This window comes from Balaenoptera borealis, assembly GCF_965194805.1.
Source record: "Balaenoptera borealis genome assembly, chromosome: 2".
Classification (NCBI taxonomy): Eukaryota; Metazoa; Chordata; class Mammalia; order Artiodactyla; family Balaenopteridae; genus Balaenoptera; species Balaenoptera borealis.
This window is the reverse complement of record NC_138867.1, coordinates 8,196,262-8,216,613: the sequence shown is the minus strand read 5'-3', so window position 1 is coordinate 8,216,613 and position 20,352 is coordinate 8,196,262. Positions and strand designations below refer to the sequence as shown.

At 42.5% G+C, this 20,352-nt stretch overlaps 1 protein-coding gene across 1 annotated transcript in view; it reads left to right on the top strand.

The window, feature by feature from the left end:
* SEMA5A (semaphorin 5A) overlaps nt 1-17,487 on the top strand; it is a 506,976-nt gene extending 489,489 nt beyond the window's left edge. The window contains exon 23 of the mRNA XM_082382606.1: nt 17,257-17,487. Coding sequence (XP_082238732.1) covers nt 17,257-17,283 — 27 coding nt within the window. The 3' untranslated portion in view covers nt 17,284-17,487. The remainder of the gene's footprint in view (nt 1-17,256) is intronic.
* Nucleotides 17,488-20,352: the final 2,865 nt, after the last annotated feature.

Sequence of the window (20,352 nt, the reverse complement as noted above, 5' to 3'; positions counted from 1 at the left end):
GTCTTAGTGCTCCAGCCAAGCTGTGAGTGAGGAGGAAGCCAGCACAGGAAACCGAGTCTTCCCGGCGTCCGGTGTGACCGGGTGACACAGAGGTCCCCGTGCTCTCCCCGGATGTATAGGGGAGTCGCGAAGGTCCCGGGCCTGCTGTGGTGAGAAGCAAGGGGGCCCCCGAGTTGAGCACAGGATGAGGCGGGCAGAGACTCTGAGAGCCCCGCAGTGAGGAGGGCTGAGGCGTGATGGGGTCAGCGGGTGGGGGGAGGGAGGGCAGGGCCGGGGCTTCTCAGCCTGGAATCTCAGAGCAGCCTCAGCCAGAACAGAGGCCGCCGCCCAGAGAAACAGCTGGCTCTTGGGTGAAACTACTTTTGTGAGTGTTTATGTGCTTTTGAAGGGTTTTAAAGAGAAGGCAGGCATCTTGGGGCGTCTTGGGGAGCACAGCTTTGGTGTGGTGATGAGAAGCGGCATGAGTTGGGGAGAACACTGTCTCCCCCGCTCTGTGCGGGCCCAGAGCTCTCCGTCCCCTGAGCCCTGGGCCTTGAGAACCAGAGCAGTGCCCTGGGCGGGACCACTGGCTTTCTCCCGGGGTGGGGGGGTGTCGAGTGGTAGCAAGTGCAAGCAGAGGCAGCAGGAGGTGCCGATCTCAGGGAGGGCAGTGGTCCCAGGTGAGGAGAACGGGGCCCCTTCCTGCGGTGTGGCCACGGGTGGGCGTCCTGCCCTTGGACCCGGCCCGGGGCTCCCGAGACCCTGGGGTGCAGGTGGCCGCGGGCCGAGCACCTGCGGAGCACCTGAGGGCAGGCGAGGGCGAAGCGCTGAGCGCGCAGGTGTCCCTCAGCTACGGGAGCGCATCTGCTCCAGCCCACCTGCTGCCCGTCCCGCTCGCGAAGGTACCCGGGCCAGAGAACGTTCACCGGGAAACCAGACGTGAATAGAAACGGGCGCGAGCGCGCTCCGGACGCACGGGAGGACAGCCGCGCATCGCCGGGCGCAGGTGGCGGAAGGAGTGCGGGCCGGTTCGTGCGTGATCACGACAGCACGGCCACGGCGCGTGCAGTGGGAGGGCCTGGAAACCCCTTCAGAGACGCCCGCACCACGTGGGAAACGCCTGGGTTGAGGACGGCCGGCAGGACGGCGGCGTCGGGCACCTCAGCAAGTTTCACGACTGCGCGCACCGAGGTGCGATCGGCGTTCATCGGGAGATGCCCAGATTCGGCGCTCTTCTCCTTTCTTCTTCCTCCTCCCGTTCATCCCTAGGTCCCTGTCCTCACAAGAGGGGGACCGCGCGCCAGATCAGGTCGACCGACGGCGTCCAAGCGCCTCGTCCCTGGGGAGGGACCGGCACCTGCTCGGATAAACGTAACTCAGTAAAAGCATCCCGTTTACAGCAGCCGAATTTAAACACAAACCGACTCCTTCCTAGGAGCAATCCCATCGGAAGATGCCTTCCTGAAAGTGCACATCTTTGTCTAAAGTTATGCAGCACTGGAATTCGTGGAGCTGGGGTGACTGCTGGCCCCGGCGAGCAGGCCACTCTGCGGCTGCTGCGGGCACAGGAGCGGCGAGGGGCGGTCAGAGCGATGCTCACAGCCCCGGGCGCCTTGAAGGAGGAGAGGCGTCGGGCTCCGCTGTGAAGTTGCCGGGACCAGGGAGGGGGGGACTCCTGAGAGATGGGGCCCCGCGGCCGCCTTCCCAGCAGGCGGGGACTGAGCAGAGGAAGGGCAGGTGTGACAATCGGCAGGGGTACGTCTGGGCAAAGCAGCGAGTATTAGCTGGTGAAAGGAGGAGAGGACGCCTGGGGCACTTTGCAGTGAGGCCGGGAGGAAGGAAGGAGTTTGACGGGACGGAGCGTTTCTGCGGAGCAAGGTGAGAGGAGAGAGAAGTTAGAAAGATCGGAGGGGCCCGCCACGGACGGCTCTGGGAGCCTTTGTCAAAACCACAAACAACGCAAAATGAGTGGCCTTATTTTTTGGTTTGTTTTAAATCGTGCAGCTCCTTTCTTTTTAAAATAAATTTATGTGAAGCACAGTTAGAACAGTTAAGAGTGGAGCTGGTACGGCGAGGCATAGAGAGACCGGCTTCTTCCGAGCTCTCACCCATGGCCAGGGCCGCAGGTACCGTCCAAACCCCCAACCACACGGCTGCCCTGGGAAGAATCGGCGCCCGGAAGACATCACCGGGAAGGGATGGTCCTTTCATAGACCCGGAGGCAGCAAACGCGGCACAGCTAGAGGAAAACGGCTTTGTGATGGGGAGGGAGAGAAAGAAGGAGGGAAGATGGGTGTGCTGAGAACACGGAAGGCCCCTTGGGCAGGGGCTGGGCTTGTGTTGGGCCCTCGGTCCTTGGCAGTCAGCAAATGTCAGGTTGCCGGGCCTGGAGACCAGGACGCTCACCAGGGTGAGCTCTCAGTGCTTAGAAAACAGCCAGCCGTCCTGTTTATCTTAAAACCCATCACTGTGAACTTTACAATGTGGTCAGGTTATTTTCTGGGAGCTTTTCAGAAAACAATTTTCAAGAGTGTAATAAAATGAAAATGGGACCTAGGTAACAATCAACCCTATTATCGAACAGTATAAGAAGTTTCTTGGGCTTGTGAAGGTGATCCTTTGTGAGACAATGAGATGTTACCCAGCCCAGGTGGAAATGCCCTTTGAATCTGTTTCTAGTACCTGAGGGGTGGCAGCCCACTGTCCTTGCCCAGCTTACTGTGGCTAATGGAACGAAAAGGATTAGATGCGTGGAAACAACGGAGAGGAAGGGAGTAGGGAAAATATCCGGCACGTCTCAATCCTACATCTCTACTGCCATAACTGGGCATTGTCATTTACAAAATTTTGATAGCCTAAAACAAAAGCAAGTTAACACATGTAACTCACAAATGGATTCATTAGAGAGAATATTGCCAGTTTTGTCTTGAGAAGACAATCATTATGTTTGTTCCATTACATTGGATTCTCCCTTTAACGATTATATGTGTTTTGAAGAGGGAAACTATTTCTTTTGGAAAAGCAGGTCTGCATTGCTCTTATATCACCTGTAAAGTACTGTAACCAGTGCTTACCATGTCCCCTATTTCTATGCTACCCATTCTGCCCGTAGTCAAAGAGTGTCTCTAGGGAAATAGAATACATTTACAGAAAAAGCTGTGATACTTAAGGGTTTCCCATCCAGAAAGTTCTGCCATAAAGCCTGCTGTCTCTTAAACTAAACGCTCTATTAAAGCAGAAGGTTGTGCAAATTAGGCTTGAGGTTATAGACCTTCTTGTAGAGAAGTAGGGCACCATGGACCCAGGTAATACCTTTGCAAGGATGGTATTCTTTGTGCTGGAGCAAACTAGAATTGACCTTGTGATATAGGGTCAGGAACTGGGAAGTCAGGCCCATCCATGACATAAGGATGAACAACCTGTGCTCACTACTTAGGAATCCCAGGCCCATGTGAGAACTAGTTCTGGGCTATGGTTGGAAAAGAGTAGCCCATGACAATGAAGAACCCACAGCCTGTGTGATGTGCAAAAATCTAATATAGAAATAAATGTTGAAGGGTAGTCTATCATGATAAAATCTGCTCATACTTTAACAAACTTAAAAGCAAATCTTAAAAAGATCAAAGCAATTGAAATAAAACATAATTGGTCATCAGAAGAAGTCCCAATACTCTATACAGGAATAAAATAAAGTTCAACATTAAACAACACAAATTTGCAATTTTCAGCATCCATTAACACCAAGCATGCAAAGAAGAAAATATGACACAAATATTTGTATGCAAAATTCATAGCAGCTTTGTTCACAGTAGCAAAATGGTAAAAACAGCCCAAATGTCCAGCAACTAGTGAACGATAAATTGTGGTATATTCATAAAGTGGAATTCTGCTTAGTAACGAAATGGAATAAACTGCTGATACACACCAACATATATGAATCTCAGGAGCATGATATTAAGTGAAACAAGCCCTACACACAAAAACATTACGTGATCTATGAGTCTGTTGATATGAAATTCTAGAAAAGGCAAAATCATAGTAATAGAAAACAGATTTTATTTTTATTGAAGTATAGTTGATTTACAATATTATATTAGTTTCAGGTGTGCAGCTTAGTGATTCAGTATTTTTATGGATTATACCCCATTAAAAGTTATGAGAAAATAATGGCTATAATTTCCTGTGCTCTATAGTATATCCTTGTTGCTTCAGAAAACAGATTTGGGGTTGTCTGGGCTGTGGTGGGAAGGGAGCTCCTTCTTTCTAAGGGAGCTAGAGGGACATTTTAGGGTGATATAAATGACTCTAATGGTTAAAAGAATGTATATATTTGTCAACAATGATGAAAGTTTACCCTTAAAATTTATTTTGTGTTATTTATATATTTCAGTAATGCCAATGGAAAAAATTTAGTCTAGAAACTGATAAAATATTGTGGACCAGACAGAGACAAATGTAAAGTTTCATTATAAATTCTCCACACCAGGGGGCAACGTGTGTCTCCCTGAAACAGTTCTCACACAAGGTAAGGAAAGAATATGGGCCCGTAAGAGAAGATCCCACCTTGAGAGATATTCAGACACTGCCATTAGTTGATGACCATTTGGGTTATTTCTAGTTTGGGGCTACTTCAAATCTTATAAAATGATTTGAAAATAAGTATGTTTAAGATGTTTGAAAAGATAAGAGAAATGGTAGAGTCTATAAGCCAAGAATAGGGCATGATGCACAAAGAAAATGGAAATTCAGAAAATCCATCAAAATTCTGAAAAAAAACCCTATAATCATTGAAAAAGATCTCAAAAGAAGGGTAAATGGTAAATTAGATATGACTGTTGAGAAGACAGTAATTAGAAGATAGAACTGAGGAAATAAGACAAAATGAACCACAGCTATGAAATACAAAATAGAAGTCATGACAAAAACAATGAAAAGATTTAATATACAGCTACGTCTGTATATTAATACTCAAAAGCACTGTCGGATACCAGCTTATACTATCTTGCTTAGATTTAATGCAGTTGATAGAACTAAAAGGATTAGACACACTCAGGGAAAATAAAGAGGAAAAGATTTAGGGAAAAATATCCAAGACATATCTCAATGTCCCGGTATTCTATAAATCAATAAAACAAATGACAGATTCTGGAACAATAGTTTGTCAAAGAGAGCTAACTGTCCATAAAAGATTGGTGTCCCCCAATTATAGGCCAGAGTTTTCCCTGGGAAGTGGCTATGCAGAGAGAGACTTCATTTCCCTATCCTAGTGCCTTTAAGTGAATCGGGTAAAGATTCTGACCAATGGGCTGTGAGCAACGGAAAAGGATACTCACTTCCAGGGTGAGTCTCTCAGTGCTGACTGGAGGTGTCCGTGAGTCCTTGGGAGTTGTGTGTAAGCTAAGACATTGGCATTGCCACTGGGGACCCTCAAAGGACTCAGGATAATTAATTGCTGATATACCAATATATCAATAATTCATGCCCCTACCCCCGCCTGCCTCGGCTCCTGGCCTCATTGACCAGGATAATGTATGTACACAAGAACCAAACTCTTACGGTGTTTGAGCCATTATGCAACTTGAGATCTATTCTTTCACTCAGTTAGCTTACCCTAAATGTTAACACACATCACTTAAAATGTCTCTTTCTATAGAAACATGCTTCCTCTTTCAGGCATTTAAGCCTTTTGATCTTTTAAAAAGATAATTGTAACATTTTTCAAGACTGTTTGTTCGGTCAGTTCCCTCTGCTGTATCATTAGAGACAAGCAGTGTTTAAAATGGCTCTTATTCATAAGAAGATCTTGAACTTACACCATGTATATTTTCTCCACGTTAGCCCAAAGTAATCAAAGTACTTACTAGAAAATAGAGGTAACTTCTTAAAGAGACAGAGGTTCTATGTTATGGTTTTGAACTGCTCAAGGTCATGCCTAGAGAGAATTTCAGTACCTTTAGTGTCAAGCCTCTGTGAAAAATCACTGTTGGGTTCATGGCGATTATGCATTGATGAGAAATGGAAAATATAAGGTTATAGCATCCTCTAGGGAGATAAGATACTTTAAGTGCTTTCAAGGAGAGAAAGCTTCTAAAATTGGAAGCCATGATTTGAGGTTTTAGAAACTTTAATTACCAACCTTTACAGCGTCTAAAAAAATCTCACCATGTTTCCACTTGCTGCTGGCTGTAGAGCCTTCATGGCACCTACTTGTAGTATGTCTCATTGCACTTCTCGAACTTGGACAAGATAGAAATGATTCTAAGTCACAGATTTAAGGGAGGAGAAGGTGCTGACACCTATATGTAGAAGCATACTAAAATAATGACAATGTTAAGACAATAATAGCAACGTTTATGATGTTCATTCATAACTGAGTTATATTAGAGTAAATATGAACATATTGAGTTATATTAGAGAAAATATGAACATATTGAGAACATAGAGTAAATATGAACAATTGCACATTAATTTGGCAGACGGTAACTTCGAAGAAAGGTCTTCAGACTAGCAATCGGCAGATCCAACCTCATTCCTTGATAAACGATTGTGATATGTGCATGCAAAATGGTACAGCTTCTTTGGAGAACTGATCATTTTCTATAAATCATATATATAGGTGTGTATCTATATACATATATATAACATATATGACTCAGCGATTGCACTCCTACAGAAGTGAATTTTATATTCACACAAATACCTGTGCACAAATGTTTATAGCAACTCTATTCAAAGTGTTTCTACTCTTCTTAGCAAGGGGTCTTTGCCCTCCTGCAACTCCAAGTGTTATCTCTACTCCAGACAGGAAGAAGGTAAGAGGGGATGAGGAGGAAAGGGTGGTCCTGCTGTAGAGCAGCAAAATATTCCTAAGAACTGTTGTCAGACGGCCGCGCCATCTCGTCTGGTTAAACCTCCAGGTGCAGGGGAGGTTGGAAATTATCCTTCTTTACCTGGTACACTGCAATTCTAAACAAAGGAAGGATTCTCTTGGGAAGAAGGGCAGGAGGGTGAATATGTGGATAAAAAACAGTACCTGCTATATAAACCTGTCATCCAGAGATGACTGCTATCACTTTATGTTCATTTTATTAGGAATATACAAATGTTTTTATAAATACAGACTTGAATACCATTCAAACCATTTCCCCTCTCTTAACACTGTGCATGAATATGTTCCAGGAAACAAGCTGTCTGCTTCTTCATCGTGTTAAGTGGCTCCTTTTTTTCCCTGTCAGGAATGTTCAACCCCTATTTGGGGGAAGTTAGGTAGTTTCCAACTGTCATTACAAACAAGGCTGTGATGACTATTTTTGTAAGTACGTCTTAGGATATTTCCTGTAAATGAAATTACGGTCAAAGTTAGGCAGGTATCTGAGGCTTTTGATTACAAAATTGCCCTTTAGAAAGGTTACCCCAATTTGTATTTCCATCTGTTTTCCAAGTACCTTCTCTAGTGCTAAAGGGGATCATCTTTTAAAAAAATCTTTGTAACATCCTTCTGCAATTGTGAGCGGTGCTAAGAAGATGCAGATAATTAGGAGAAGCTGAGGTCCATCTGTATGAAAGGCGTAAACCATCTCAGCTGGAAGATGACCAGAACTGGGTCTGGGACAGCAGCGTGTTGTGTGAAATAATTCCGTGGGTGGCAGTCTTTGGGTTGCCAAGTCCCTAGCATGTTAATGATGGAACATCAGTCCTTTGCCGCAAGGATCCCTTCCACCCCATTGATTTTTGAAAGACCTTCGAGGGTGCCCCATGTGCCCTCACAATCCTGTACCTTTGTCCTCCTCTCTTGGCAACCCCCCGCACCCCGCCCCGTGCTGTCCCACCGGCTCTGCCTGCAAAACCCCTGGAAGACCCCCTGCTGTCCCAGTCTCTGTCTCAGAGCTACCGGACCTCCAGGCTGCAGGCTGGTGGGGAGAAGAAGCCGGGAGGCAGGAGGGGTCTCCCCGCAACAAGGTGCTTTACTTTGTGACTCTGGACACAAGGTCAGCGGCTCAGCATCCCAGGTGACGAAGCTCTTCAGCCAGGTAGGCAATCTGGAGCGTCTGAATCCTCTCTTGTTGGGAGGCTTAAACCAGCTCCAGGGACCTCAGCAAGCAGGTGTCCCTTGACCCCTCAAAGTTCTCCTCTTCTCAGTTTAGTCTCCCCTCAGCAAAATATCCCCTCTCCCCTCCCATTTTCAAACTCAAACACCATGGGTGTGAATGGAATGAAAGGACCCTACTGGGGGGCTGAGAGGGGGCTGGACCCCCGGAGCAAACTGCCCGCTCATGCGCATTGGCTTTTGTGCTTCCCTGAATTCCTTTCACACCCGGTGCAAGTGCTCAGGGCCGTGGATTCTCTTGGCAAAGGAGCAAAGTGAAACGTGGTTAGCCTGCAATGGATGGAATGCATTTTAAATAAAAGCAGGGTGGCGCCTGGTGGTGTTGTTTCACTTTGGAGCTGTCTGGGGGTGTAATAGAGCCCAGTGAACAGCAAGGAGCAGTGGTAAGATGGCAAGTGCAGCAGCCTGGGAAACGAATGGACCTTCCTTCCTTCCTCCCTCCCTCCTTTCTTTCTCTTCTTTCTCTCTTTTCTTTCTTTCTCTTTCTTTCTTTCTTTCTTTCTTTCTTTCTTCTTTCTTCTTTCTTTCTTTCTTTCTTTCTTTCTTTCTTTCTTTCTTTCTTTCTTTCTTTCTTTCTTTCTTTCTTACTAGCTCTATAATTCTGACATGCTTACTTAACATCTGTCTTTGTTTCGTTATCTAGAAGATGAGTATGAAATTATTACTTGATCATAACGTCATTAGCAGGATTACATGAGCTAACGCCTGTAAACCTCCAAGCACACTGTTTGACACCTAGAAATGCTCAATTACTATTACAAATTATTATTTTTTTTACCTGTTTTTCTACTAGGAAGAGTAATAAACTTCCAGCATTGAAGTTTCTAGCTCCTCTTTCTCCCTAGCCCATTCATCCCATGCCTCACATGCTCTCATTGTGGATCTTGAAACCTTTCCCTCATAAGGTCCCTGTGTCCTCTAAAACCCAGCGGGCAGGCCCCAATTTCCCCCTCTCTGTGTAAAATATTACAGACTCCTAAAATATGAAAGTTTGAGAAATTTTATTATTAGTCTGAAGCTATACCATCACTTTGGCATTCAACAAACAGATAGTAAATGTTATATACGTGTTTGGGCAATAAAATCTAACTGGAAATGGCAGTGTACCAGCCCGTATGTTGCTTCTCAACGTTAAGCCACCTAAGCTAATTTCATCCTTAAACCATGCCTACTGCGGTATGTCCCATTATTACCCTACCCCTCAGATCAGAAAATTGAAGCTCCAAGAGCTTAAGTAACTTTTCCGGAGTCACATGGCTCATGAGGGCGGGCCCAGGATCTGCACCCAGGCAGGCCGGCCCCCCAGTCAGTGCTCCTGGCCACTATGCTCTGATACCTGCAAATGAGATGTTTCTATTTATTCCTCAGCATTAAGTACACTTCACCAGTGCAGCGTGGATATTCACGAGCCGGCAGCTGGAATTGTCTTGATTAGGACAAAGCACACGAGGTCCCCCACTCCACTTGCTGGTGATTTATTCAGGCTGGGTCAAGCCAAATTGATTATGTTCAGTTTCTCATCCCATAAAGTGGGGTGAATAATCGCAGCCATTGCATAAGGTTGTTAGTGAGGACTAAATGAGTTCATTTAAAAGGAGAGCTGGCTCTAGATAAATGTTAGCTATTATTTCTTCTGCAAATTAATATTCATTGTTGATTACAATAGACTGAGCTTTGTGCTGTATTTGTCTGGAAGAAATATTTTGATAAGAAAGCCACTTCAATTCATGAGAAGGCCTCCAGAGACACACTCAGAGAGAGGGATTTGGAATTCTCCGGACAAAACTTGGGAAGGGAAAGGGGAGCCCTGAGACCCAGTCAATGAGGGCAGAGCTCAGCTGGAAAAACTGCTGGAGTTGAAGGTGAGGAAAAGGGACTGGATTCTTAAATTGTTTGTTTAGGGAATTTGTTAGAAAACCTTCCCTCGGTCTTAGTTTGATTCAGAGAGACTAGTCAAAATGAATTCGGTGACCACTGAAGGCACTTGCTCTGTGTTTGGAGATGACTCAGGGGACCAGGATCAAAGGACCATCAGGGCAGAGCACAGGATTTAGGGGAAGACAGGAAGCTTGGAGTTTCTCCGTGATGGATAAATTTCATTAGGATATTGACTCTGATTGAGGGCATATGGTAGTAATGAATGACAGGGAAATGCAGTATTCTGAAGACTCCGTGAAATCGGCCTTAGTGGGGAAAAATAAGATTGTTACTGAAGTGAACACAGCACTAGGGGCATTTCTGGAAGAACCGGGTTCCACTGTAGTTATAATTTCCCCACTGAATGAAAAGTCCTTTCATAATATTAACTAATACCAAACAGTTTTATTGTGCCAATAAAGTACACATTTATTCAATCAACAAACCTTTCTTATACACACTTTATGCCAGGTATCCTGCCAGGTGCTGGGAAGACACTGATTAATAAGACAGTGTCTCTGTTCACGAGGAGGTCACACTGAGCAGCTCTGCAGGAGAGAAACAATACAGTGTGGTCAGTATAAAGGGCTCCAAGAGTAGCTGTTGCTTGAAAGAGGACAGGCTTCGTGGAAAGGTAATGTTCTTGTTGCCCTTTGAAGGGAAGAAGAATTCCGCTAGACGTGAAGAGCAGCAAAGCTCGCGTGCTGGATATTCTCTATCTGCTCCTCCAGATCTGTTCTCCACCTGTCTCCACTGTCCTGTGCCTTTATGCACTGCTTCAGTTGGTTCCTTTGTCCCCAGGATTCCAGCTGAACTTGTGCAATGAGAGGTCCTAGGAGCAGATCATAGCTTGGGAGGAAAAGAAAGTTTGAATATTTAACCCCAGTTCACTGCCTACTGGACCATGGGTGGACAATGGGTGTGGTCCTTCACTGAAGGGCACTGCTTCTTATGGATGACCTTTTTCTGTAGCTACAACTCTCTCGTTGGGTTCTGGAAGCTTCTCTCCCCCCTCGACATACACCTACGGTGGGTCACAGCGTTACAATTGCTAAATTTGGGGTGTTAGAACGTCGTTTTGGTTCTATTTTAACCTTGCACACACCGTTATCAATACCCCATTGGAGTGTGTTAATTGTTCTTGGGAAACCTACTGATGCAGCCTTAAGTATATACCATGTCTCTGAAATGTACAGCTTATGCATAGTGGTGGTTGTTGATTTCCTCAGAGATTGTGTCCTCCGATTACATCAATCATAAAGACCCCATCATGCTTAGTTTTGCACTCAGTATCAACCATGATTTGGGTCTCAAAAAAGGTAAACCTGCGATAGATAGGAATTATGTAGTATCTTTTTATTTCTGTTCAAACTCTGTAGTTGCTACTCTGTCGATAGCTTTAGGAATAACTTATTCTCTATTTTTAATTAGCAAACTGTTATGATAGAGTTTGAAGGAGGACTATATTTAAGCATATTCTCTAAGGAGTAATGCAACTTAAAAACAGCTCATTAGCAAGAAGAATGTTAACTAGGATATTAAAGAAACATTTGAAATTATTAAGTGCTTTTACTGTCTCTTAAATTATGCCAATACAGAAGAGACAACTCAGTGGTTCCTATATCGCATAATCAGTTATTATGAATCATCTAAAGATCAGGAAAGAGTGGTTATTATTAAAATTGAAATTAACTTTGAATAACATTTGAGGAAATGTTTTACATTCATGATCATATTACTTTTACTGACAAGAAATAGTACGTTAATGGGTTTTAGCTTGCACGTCAAATGAATGATTCTTAATCCTTCCACCACCATGGGAGAGATCAAATTGTATGTACTTTCTATTATGAGGTCATCTCTTCTGTTTTCAGCATTTTCACATCATGGAATCAGCTATGACTCTGCAAACAACACATGGGTTAAAGTCAAGGAGTATTTAAACCAAACTGGATGATTCTCCCTTGACTTCTGGCTCCCATTCATTCATTCATTCATTTATTAGTGTTCCTCCCAAATTATTTATTTACAACTTTGTTTTTTTCCATGGGGCACAGTGTTCCATAGTACATGCTTTGGGAAATCCTGTCTAGAATCCTGGGAATGAAAATGAGTGGCAGGCAAATAAGGGCCATGTTCTAAAGGTAAAAGAGGTCAGATCGAAAGTAGACTGGATATGAAAGGTGAGCTGGCTCCCTTTCTTTTCAAAGAAGGCTAAATGTCCTGTGGGTTTTCTGATCTACAGGAGTTTGAGTAAGTTATCCATTTATAATTTGTGTGTCTCGGGAGAATGAGAGGGGGGCGGCTGGGTGTTACGTGTTCTCATCAGATTCAAAAAGAGGTGGTCGTTCTAGGTAAAACTGTCTCGGACATATGATACTATATAATATGTAATCATCATCTTGTATTTAAATTTTACTATTTGCTCTTCTTCTTACAAATTCAGGCAAAGCTATAAAGGAAGTTAGATAAGTTCTGAGTTCACAAAGCTTATGTGTTTCATATAGAAACAACTAACCCCAAGTCCATACCCCCAGCCACATCCTTTATCTGACTCTCAGACGCCAGGATGGTATTTCCCCTGCCCTAAGTCAACCCAGGGCCAGGGATCAGACAACTAAGGATAGCTCGTGTGCCCCAAAGCTGGCTGGAATTATCAAAACTAGCAAATCCTAAACTGTTTACTCTTCCCTGCCTTGCCTTTCCCCTGGAGATTCCGGTAAAGACTCTGGTCTATGCCTTCCCCTCTCTCCTTTCTCCCTCCTGAGCGACTCTGATGCTTCCCATTGTGGCCTGCATGGCACGCCGTGCCTCTCATTTCTAAGGGAACTGTGGGTAACATTAAACTTCTAATGTCATTGACCTCTGCGTGTCGTCACTGCACTGCTTTTATAAATTAAGACCTACACACAAATCATCGATACTCTAAATCGTCAGTGATCAAAATAAATGGTAGCTATAGAGGGACTCATGTCCACAAAAAAAAAGGCATGTTATTTTACACTTATGTACAAATTCAACACTGGATTTGGGGAATACAGACGTGGAATCTGGGGGTGCTGATGTGTCCATTGGCAGAGCATCTTTGGGAAGATTTTGAAAGTTGTTCTCTATTTCTTAGACAACATGGGACACTGGTCCTTCCAGGAGTCCTTGTGCTTATTTTATCTACAAGTGTCCTGATCCATAGTCTCCTAGTTTTAAAAAATTAAACTGTCTTTTGGTCATGTTTTTATTTTGGGATCCAGCTTTTTTTATATAGAATGCTACACATTTGTTTTGTTTCCTAGCTTGCTTACTTTCTAGGACTTTCTCTCTCTCTCTTTTAAAATTGTGGTAAATATATATGACCTAAAATGTATCAGTTTAATCCTTTTTGAGTGCTTAATTCAGTGTCATTAAATACATTCACACTGTTGTACAACCATCACCACTACTTCCAGAAATTTTTCATCATCCCGAACGGAAACTTTGTGTCCATTAAAGAATAATTCCCCTCCTTCCTAACCCTAGTCTCCCCTCTTTTATTCTGCCTCTACGAATTTGACTGTTTTAGATACCTCATATAAGTCAAATAATACAATATTTATCCTTTTGTGTCTGGCTTATTTCACTTAGCATAATATTTTCAGGTTTTATCCATGTTGTAGCATGCATTATAACTTCATTCCTTTTTAAGGCTGAATGATGTTCTATTGTATGTATATACTACATTTTGCTTATCCATCTACCTATCGATGGATATTTGGTTGTTTCTACCTTTTAGTTATTATGAATAATTCTGGTGAACACTGATGTCCAGTTTTCTGTTTGAGTCCCTGATGTCAATTATTTTGGACGTATAACTAGAAGTGGAATTGCTGGATTACACGGTGATTCTGTTTAATTTTTTGAGGAACTGCCATACTGTCTTCCACAGCGGCTGAACCATTTACATTCTCATTAGCAATACATAAGGGTTCCAATTTCTCCACATCCTCATGAACACTTGTTTTTTTCTATATTTTGGACAATGGCTATCCTGTGAGTGTAAAGTGGTATCTCACTGTGCTTTGATTTCCATTTCCTTAAAGTTTAGTGATATTGAGCATTCGTTCATGGGCTTATTGGCTATTTGTATGTCTTCTTTGGAAAATTTCTATTCAAGTCTTTTGCTCATTTTTGACTTGGGTTGTTTGTCATTTTGTTGTTGAGTTTTAGGAGTTCTTACGTATTCTGATTACTAACATATTATCAGATAATGATTTGCAAATACTTTCCAGGTCTTTTTGAAGATATTCATCCAAATGTTCAAAGTCTTCTAAATTGACAATCTCCAATTCCATTTTTAAGCCTCTTTTTAATATTTGAACCTCATTTAAAGAGGAATAAATCTCTCTTCAATTCAACTCTTTATGTACCCCAGAATATTGTTTATTTTATTTTAATTAATTAATTTATTTATTTATGGCTGCATTGGGTCTTCGTTGCTGCACACGGGCTTTCTCTAGTTGCGGCGAGCGGGGACTACTCTTCGTTGCGGTGTGTGGGCTTCTCGTTGCAGAGCACGGGCTCTAGGCGTGCAGGCTTCAGTAGTCGTGGCACATGGGTTTAGTTGCTCTGCAGCATGTGGGATCTTCCCAGACCAGGGCTTGAACCCGTGTCCCCTGCATTGGCAGGCAGATTCTTAACCACTGTGCCACGAGGGAAGTCCCCCCAGAATATTGTTTGAACTATTTCTGTCCTATTTTAAAAGATACTCACCTTTGTTTTGATTCATCTTTATTTTGTTTATAATTTTATGTTTTTGCCCCACCTGAACTTAAGGGAAATACTTCCGAAGTGGCCTCAGATCATGCATTTCCTTTTCTAAAGCCCTCTTAAGACCATTTTCTGATTTATGTGCAGTAAGATTATTTAAACCCTCTCCTGGAATTTCCCACAATGTTGCTTTAACCATTTTCCCCTTCCAAGGGCCTAAGAATGAAAGGAACTACAGACCTAGTAGTCCACAACAATAATTATGTAACAAAATCCTGAATTCTGTCACTAATGTCTGTCTTCATGAAACAGGCATCAATACTTTTAAAAGTTAGGGAAATAACTTTAAAGTCCTCAACTCATTTCTAGACCAGGGTATAAATTCATCTGCTTTGGATCTAGAAATTTTAAGAGGAAGTTTTTCAATGTGATTTTTCTTTTCTATTTAAAAGTAAAGACACAAGCAAATCTTGAGCAAAATGTAGCACTTTAAGAAAGTCAGAAGGAGGAACAGAAGGAATGGAAGTGGTATGAATGAGTGGCGAAGACAAAGTCAGAGGTAGAGAGATGCAAGAGTGTAGGTTTCAGAAGGCTCCAGTGGCAGTGAAGTTTTTTCCTTGGTTTTCCTATAGAATTTTTAAGGGAGGCTCCCCTGGAGTCTTTCTTTTTGTTGATGCTTCCACATCCAATCAGAGAAAGCTGACCATACTATGTTTCATTTTTTTATCTCTTTTCTAGAGTTCCTCTTAAATGTACCTTTTATATACCAAAACATCTACTTAATGCCTGTTGCAATTCTAGGTCTTCTTTAATGAACTATTGCCAGTTATCAGGGTGGTCACAGAGATTATTTTGAGAGGACAAATATAGGAAACAGGAGTTCCTTTGGAGGAGGTTATGGCTTTGATGAAGACAAGCTCATGGCAAACATGAATGAGGCTATAGTCTGTCAGAAGTCTAAACTAATGAATGCTGTCTTGGGTCTTTGAAGAATACAGGCTAGCAAAAAGCCATATGATATACAACCTGGCAGACTGACTTCAGAATATGTAGTTAGCAACGTGATCTTCTTTCAGGATTTGATAAGACAAGGAATGTCCTCACATAGACTTGGTTGGTAGTATGGGGGGAAGAGGAGACCCAAACATCACTGACCTTTGCACAAATTGGTTATTATTCTTGCAGATTCCAAACATCAGTCCGTGGGATTCTCTTGATTGGAGGCTTATTTGGCCCATGCCTGCATCTCCCCTTAGAGCAACCCCTTGTTCACTCAACAGACATGATACAGAAAAAAATGCAAACATACAAGACAGGACTCGGTGCAGACAGAGGAACAAAAAGTAAAAGTGAGACAAGCAGTACAAGAATCAGATTAGTCATGACGATATTTACCAAATATTGCACCTCCCCAGAAAAGGTCAAATTCCTTTATTCAAAAACCTATTTTTTAAAACAAGTTGTAGAATAACAAAATAAATTCAACAGTAAAAGCTCCATGAAATAAGTCAGATCTGATATCACTGTTTCGAGACTCATGAGCAGCAGTTCAAAAGGCTTATCAATTGTGGAGATCAAGGGGCCCTCTTGGTCCTCCTCTTGTTTCAGGTTTCTTGGAATGAGACCAAGAGAGGCTCTTCAAAGGAATTTGGTGGAACCACCACTTGTCAAAGGAAGAGGTTACCATGAAATATCTATCTATATCTATCTATCTATCTATCTATTTATCTATCTATCATCATCTATCATATATCTATCCACTGAGTTTCTTATTTACTTAAGCAAGGAAGATACATGTTTGTTAAACCCAATCTCTCCAACTAGGATTGGCAGGTTTTAAAGCTGGGGTGGTTAGGAAATGGCAGCCCTCTAGACATAAAATTGGCTTATCATTGAGTTGCTATTTAATTTCAGTGGAGTTTCTTACCCTCCACCATCATTAATTCCCAATTCACTCTATTTCCAGTTAGATTCTTTCAGGCTAAGTCAACAAGATGCTTCCAAGTTACTTTCTCCAAATCACCTACTTGACCCATCACTGGCTTGCTGACATGGTTCCAGTGATTCTCAGTTTCCATGGGCTAATTCTCTGTGTCCAAGCTCCACCTGATAGCTCAGATCTGACACATGCAGCCTTCTTTTCTGTGCCCTTCTGCCCCTGTTCCCCTCCAGGTGCCTCATACATCAGTCAGCGTGTTGTTCCCTTACACTGTGTCACGCGTGCCCTTTTGCTCATACTCTTTCCTCCATCTGAAGTGTTCAACACCCTGGGCTCCATTAAGATAACTTACACCTGTTCCTTCTGACTCAAATCAAAAGCTTCCTCTGGTTACTGATCTCAACAGGGACATGCAATAACCATTCTCACCCCTGAGTTGTAAGTATAGCTTGGTGTACTGGGATGAAGTAAAATCCTGCATTTCTCAGTTGCTGACTCTGCCCTTGGGTGATTTGAGGTTACATCTTCATTAGTGAACTTGGAATAATATCATCTACCCTTTTCTCTTCCACAGATTTGTGAAGAGGATTCACAAAGTTAATGTTTAAGAAGGAACAATCTACACCAAGAAGTACTAGTATAGGTATTTACCTGTCAGTGTGACGTTTTGTGGTTATTTGTGTGTGCATTTATCTCGCAGAATGTAACTCCCCAGAGGAAAGACCAAGGTGACCACATCCATAAATCACCTCATAGAGGAGTGTCTTGGACATGAGAATGCCTTGTAATAATCCCCTGCGTCGGTAATCAAGTCATAGAAGAATATTACCAAAAATAGCTACATCTTATACCTGATAATACTTATATTTTACACATGATAGGTTTTAGAGATGTGTATCTTTAAAGAAAACTTAATTCCAAATTATAGTTACAGAATTTTCACGATCATTATGAAAAAAGTGACATCTGTAGCAAAATCAATGTAAACTGTTTCTATGCTTTAAAGTGACCAAGCATACAATAAACATGTTTTGATAATGATTCTTTGATTTTTGTCATCTCATTATTTTTCTCGTGGATTTCAAGGTAATACAATTTAAATGAAATAGAAACCTTTCTCCTCATAAAACAAAAATACTGTCAAAAATTGCATTCACCGTCCTATTCCAGTAACAACTTGATACCTCAGGTTGTGCAGCTTTGGGGTACACTCCTCTCTTTTGTACGATGTAAGAATAAAATCGAAGGGCCTTGGCTTCTGTAAATTCTTTGGAGAAAAATAGAAATCCTGGGATATTGTATGCCTTTTGTTTCCTTACAGGCATGCGATCATTTATGACCATCTTCAAGCTTCTCTGTCCCAGGAAACACCAGCTGCAGCTGCACACATCTCGTTTTAACTCTCTTTCTAGACAGAGGTACATCCTTTACAGTCACAAAACTCTTGGGCATCTGATAGAACTCAAGATGACTGTGTTTGTCTCTAACATTTTTAAAGAACCAAGTACCACAGCTTGCGTTGCCTTTGGAGCTAATCTGGTTACAGCCCCATCATTCCACCCCTGAGGAAACCGAAGCAGGAGGGCAAAGTGACTTTCCAGGTCCCAGATGTCACTGTGGCAGAGTCAGGGCTGGGATCTACTCTTCTTGCATTTGGTGTCCTGGCATGGGGTCTCCTGAGTGTGCGTCTGTCCTAACACACACTGTAGCAGCCTGTGTGGGAGGGTCTATGCCGGCTGCCTCCCTCCTATCAGTGTCACTCAGGTCCCTAAGGTCCCCCCTCTCAGTTCAGCCAGGCAAAGGGCACGAAGCACCCTGAGCTGCATGAAAACACAGATGACATGCTTGGCACTGTCCTCACTCTTACGCTAGTTGCCTACAGACAAGACTGATCTTCCAGCCTCATTAAGGGGATGTATCAATACACCCGTCTTCTTGGGTTGTGCACAAATTCGTGGAGCTTTGCTGCACTTGATGTGGGTTTGGGATAATAGACAGAACCAGGAGTGCTGAAGCAGAGATGCCATCAATAAAAGCCTGTAGACTGAGCCAAGCATATTTTAACAAAAAGGCAGAGAGCAGATCTGTGGAGCACAAGTGTGCATTATGACAAGTAAAAATAACAGCGGTTTCCACGCTCTGGAAAAAATGTCTCTCTTCAATATAAGGGAACTGTTCACCGGCAGCTGTTGCCCTGTTGAGGATGGGATGGGATTAAAGCATCCGTGAGGATCCTGGAACTAGTCCTTTCACAGTCAAGAAACCACAGTGCAGAATGAACCTCAGAGAGTCAACCCCCGTCATGGGGGCTGTTTGGGATCCGAGATGATCACAGACTCTGCCCTGCAGCAGCTCATACTTTATTATGTGTTTATGTAAGAACACCAGGGAGACATTGATAAGTTCCAGAAGAGTGGTAAATAGTGATGGCTTAATTCAGAGGAGGGCCAGCCAGGTTCCCACTGGGTCCTGAAGAAGGAAAGAAGGAAGATCATTTCTTCACATCTTCTGATTTCAGCAAAGTAGTATGAGTAGCTTATTAGAAGGGGCTAACTTATTAGAAGGGGCTAAACATGTGCTTTCTGCAACTCAAGTAGGGAAGAAAGTTCCACCTGTGCATTCCAAGTTCAAACATGAAATCATCTCATTTCTAGAAAGGCATTGCTTCACTTAAATGTAGTCACTCCTCACCCGAAAATGATTATCTCAATGGAAGTCTTGTGTGAGATTGTGAAGTAGAATACTTTGAAGTAAGTACGCATTGAATTCCTAAAATTGGGGAGTATATTTTGATTGACTTAAGAGATTTTAAAATTTAAGGTTTTTAAATTTTATGCTGGATTTTAAAACAATGTTCTTAATTTGCTTTCTTTCAACATCAACCATAAATAATCTTTTCCCCAAACCTTGATGATCTCTCTCCCACTTCCATGACAGATGCCCATCATATTAGATGCAAGGACAAACACTGCTATAGAATTTAGAAAAATGGAAGAGTTCACTCAAGAAAGGACACAAGGCAGCCTTAGCCTGTAGATTATTTTCTCTACAGTTAGCATCTATTTTTTCTCTTTTAGACTTTTTTTTTTTTGTGAATGAAAGGATTTTATCTTATTATCTCCTTCACATCTAATGCGTCTAACATAAGATACAGCAGGTCTTCCCTGAAAGCTAGATTCAGAAATTTTAAAAATAAACATGTGAATAAATAAATAGAATATTTGTTCCCACTTTAATAATAGACCATTCAATGTGTTGAAATCATATTACAAGAATTCTTAACTCCACATAATTTGAATTGTACAGAACGTGCAAGTTGATGCTTTGCTGCAACTGCTCTAACTCAGCTCCTTGTAGACACGTGGGACTGAATTGCCAGTGATGTGACTAGTAGTGGACAGTGTCCTGCCTTTTCGTAAATAAGGAGGCGTGTAGTCATGTTAGTTTACGTCTCTAGATTTTTGTTTAATTAAAGAAAAAGGAGAGCAGAAAACAGCTCTAAAAATATAAAAGTTTGGAGAGGAGTTTAGTTTGCTTGTCAAGAGGGTAGAATTTCATAACTATGAACTGGGTAACTTATGGGAAGCATGAGTGTTTCCACATGCAAAATAACAACATAATTATTCACAATAGGAAGGACACTGTTAGGTGTTAAAGAAAACTCATCATC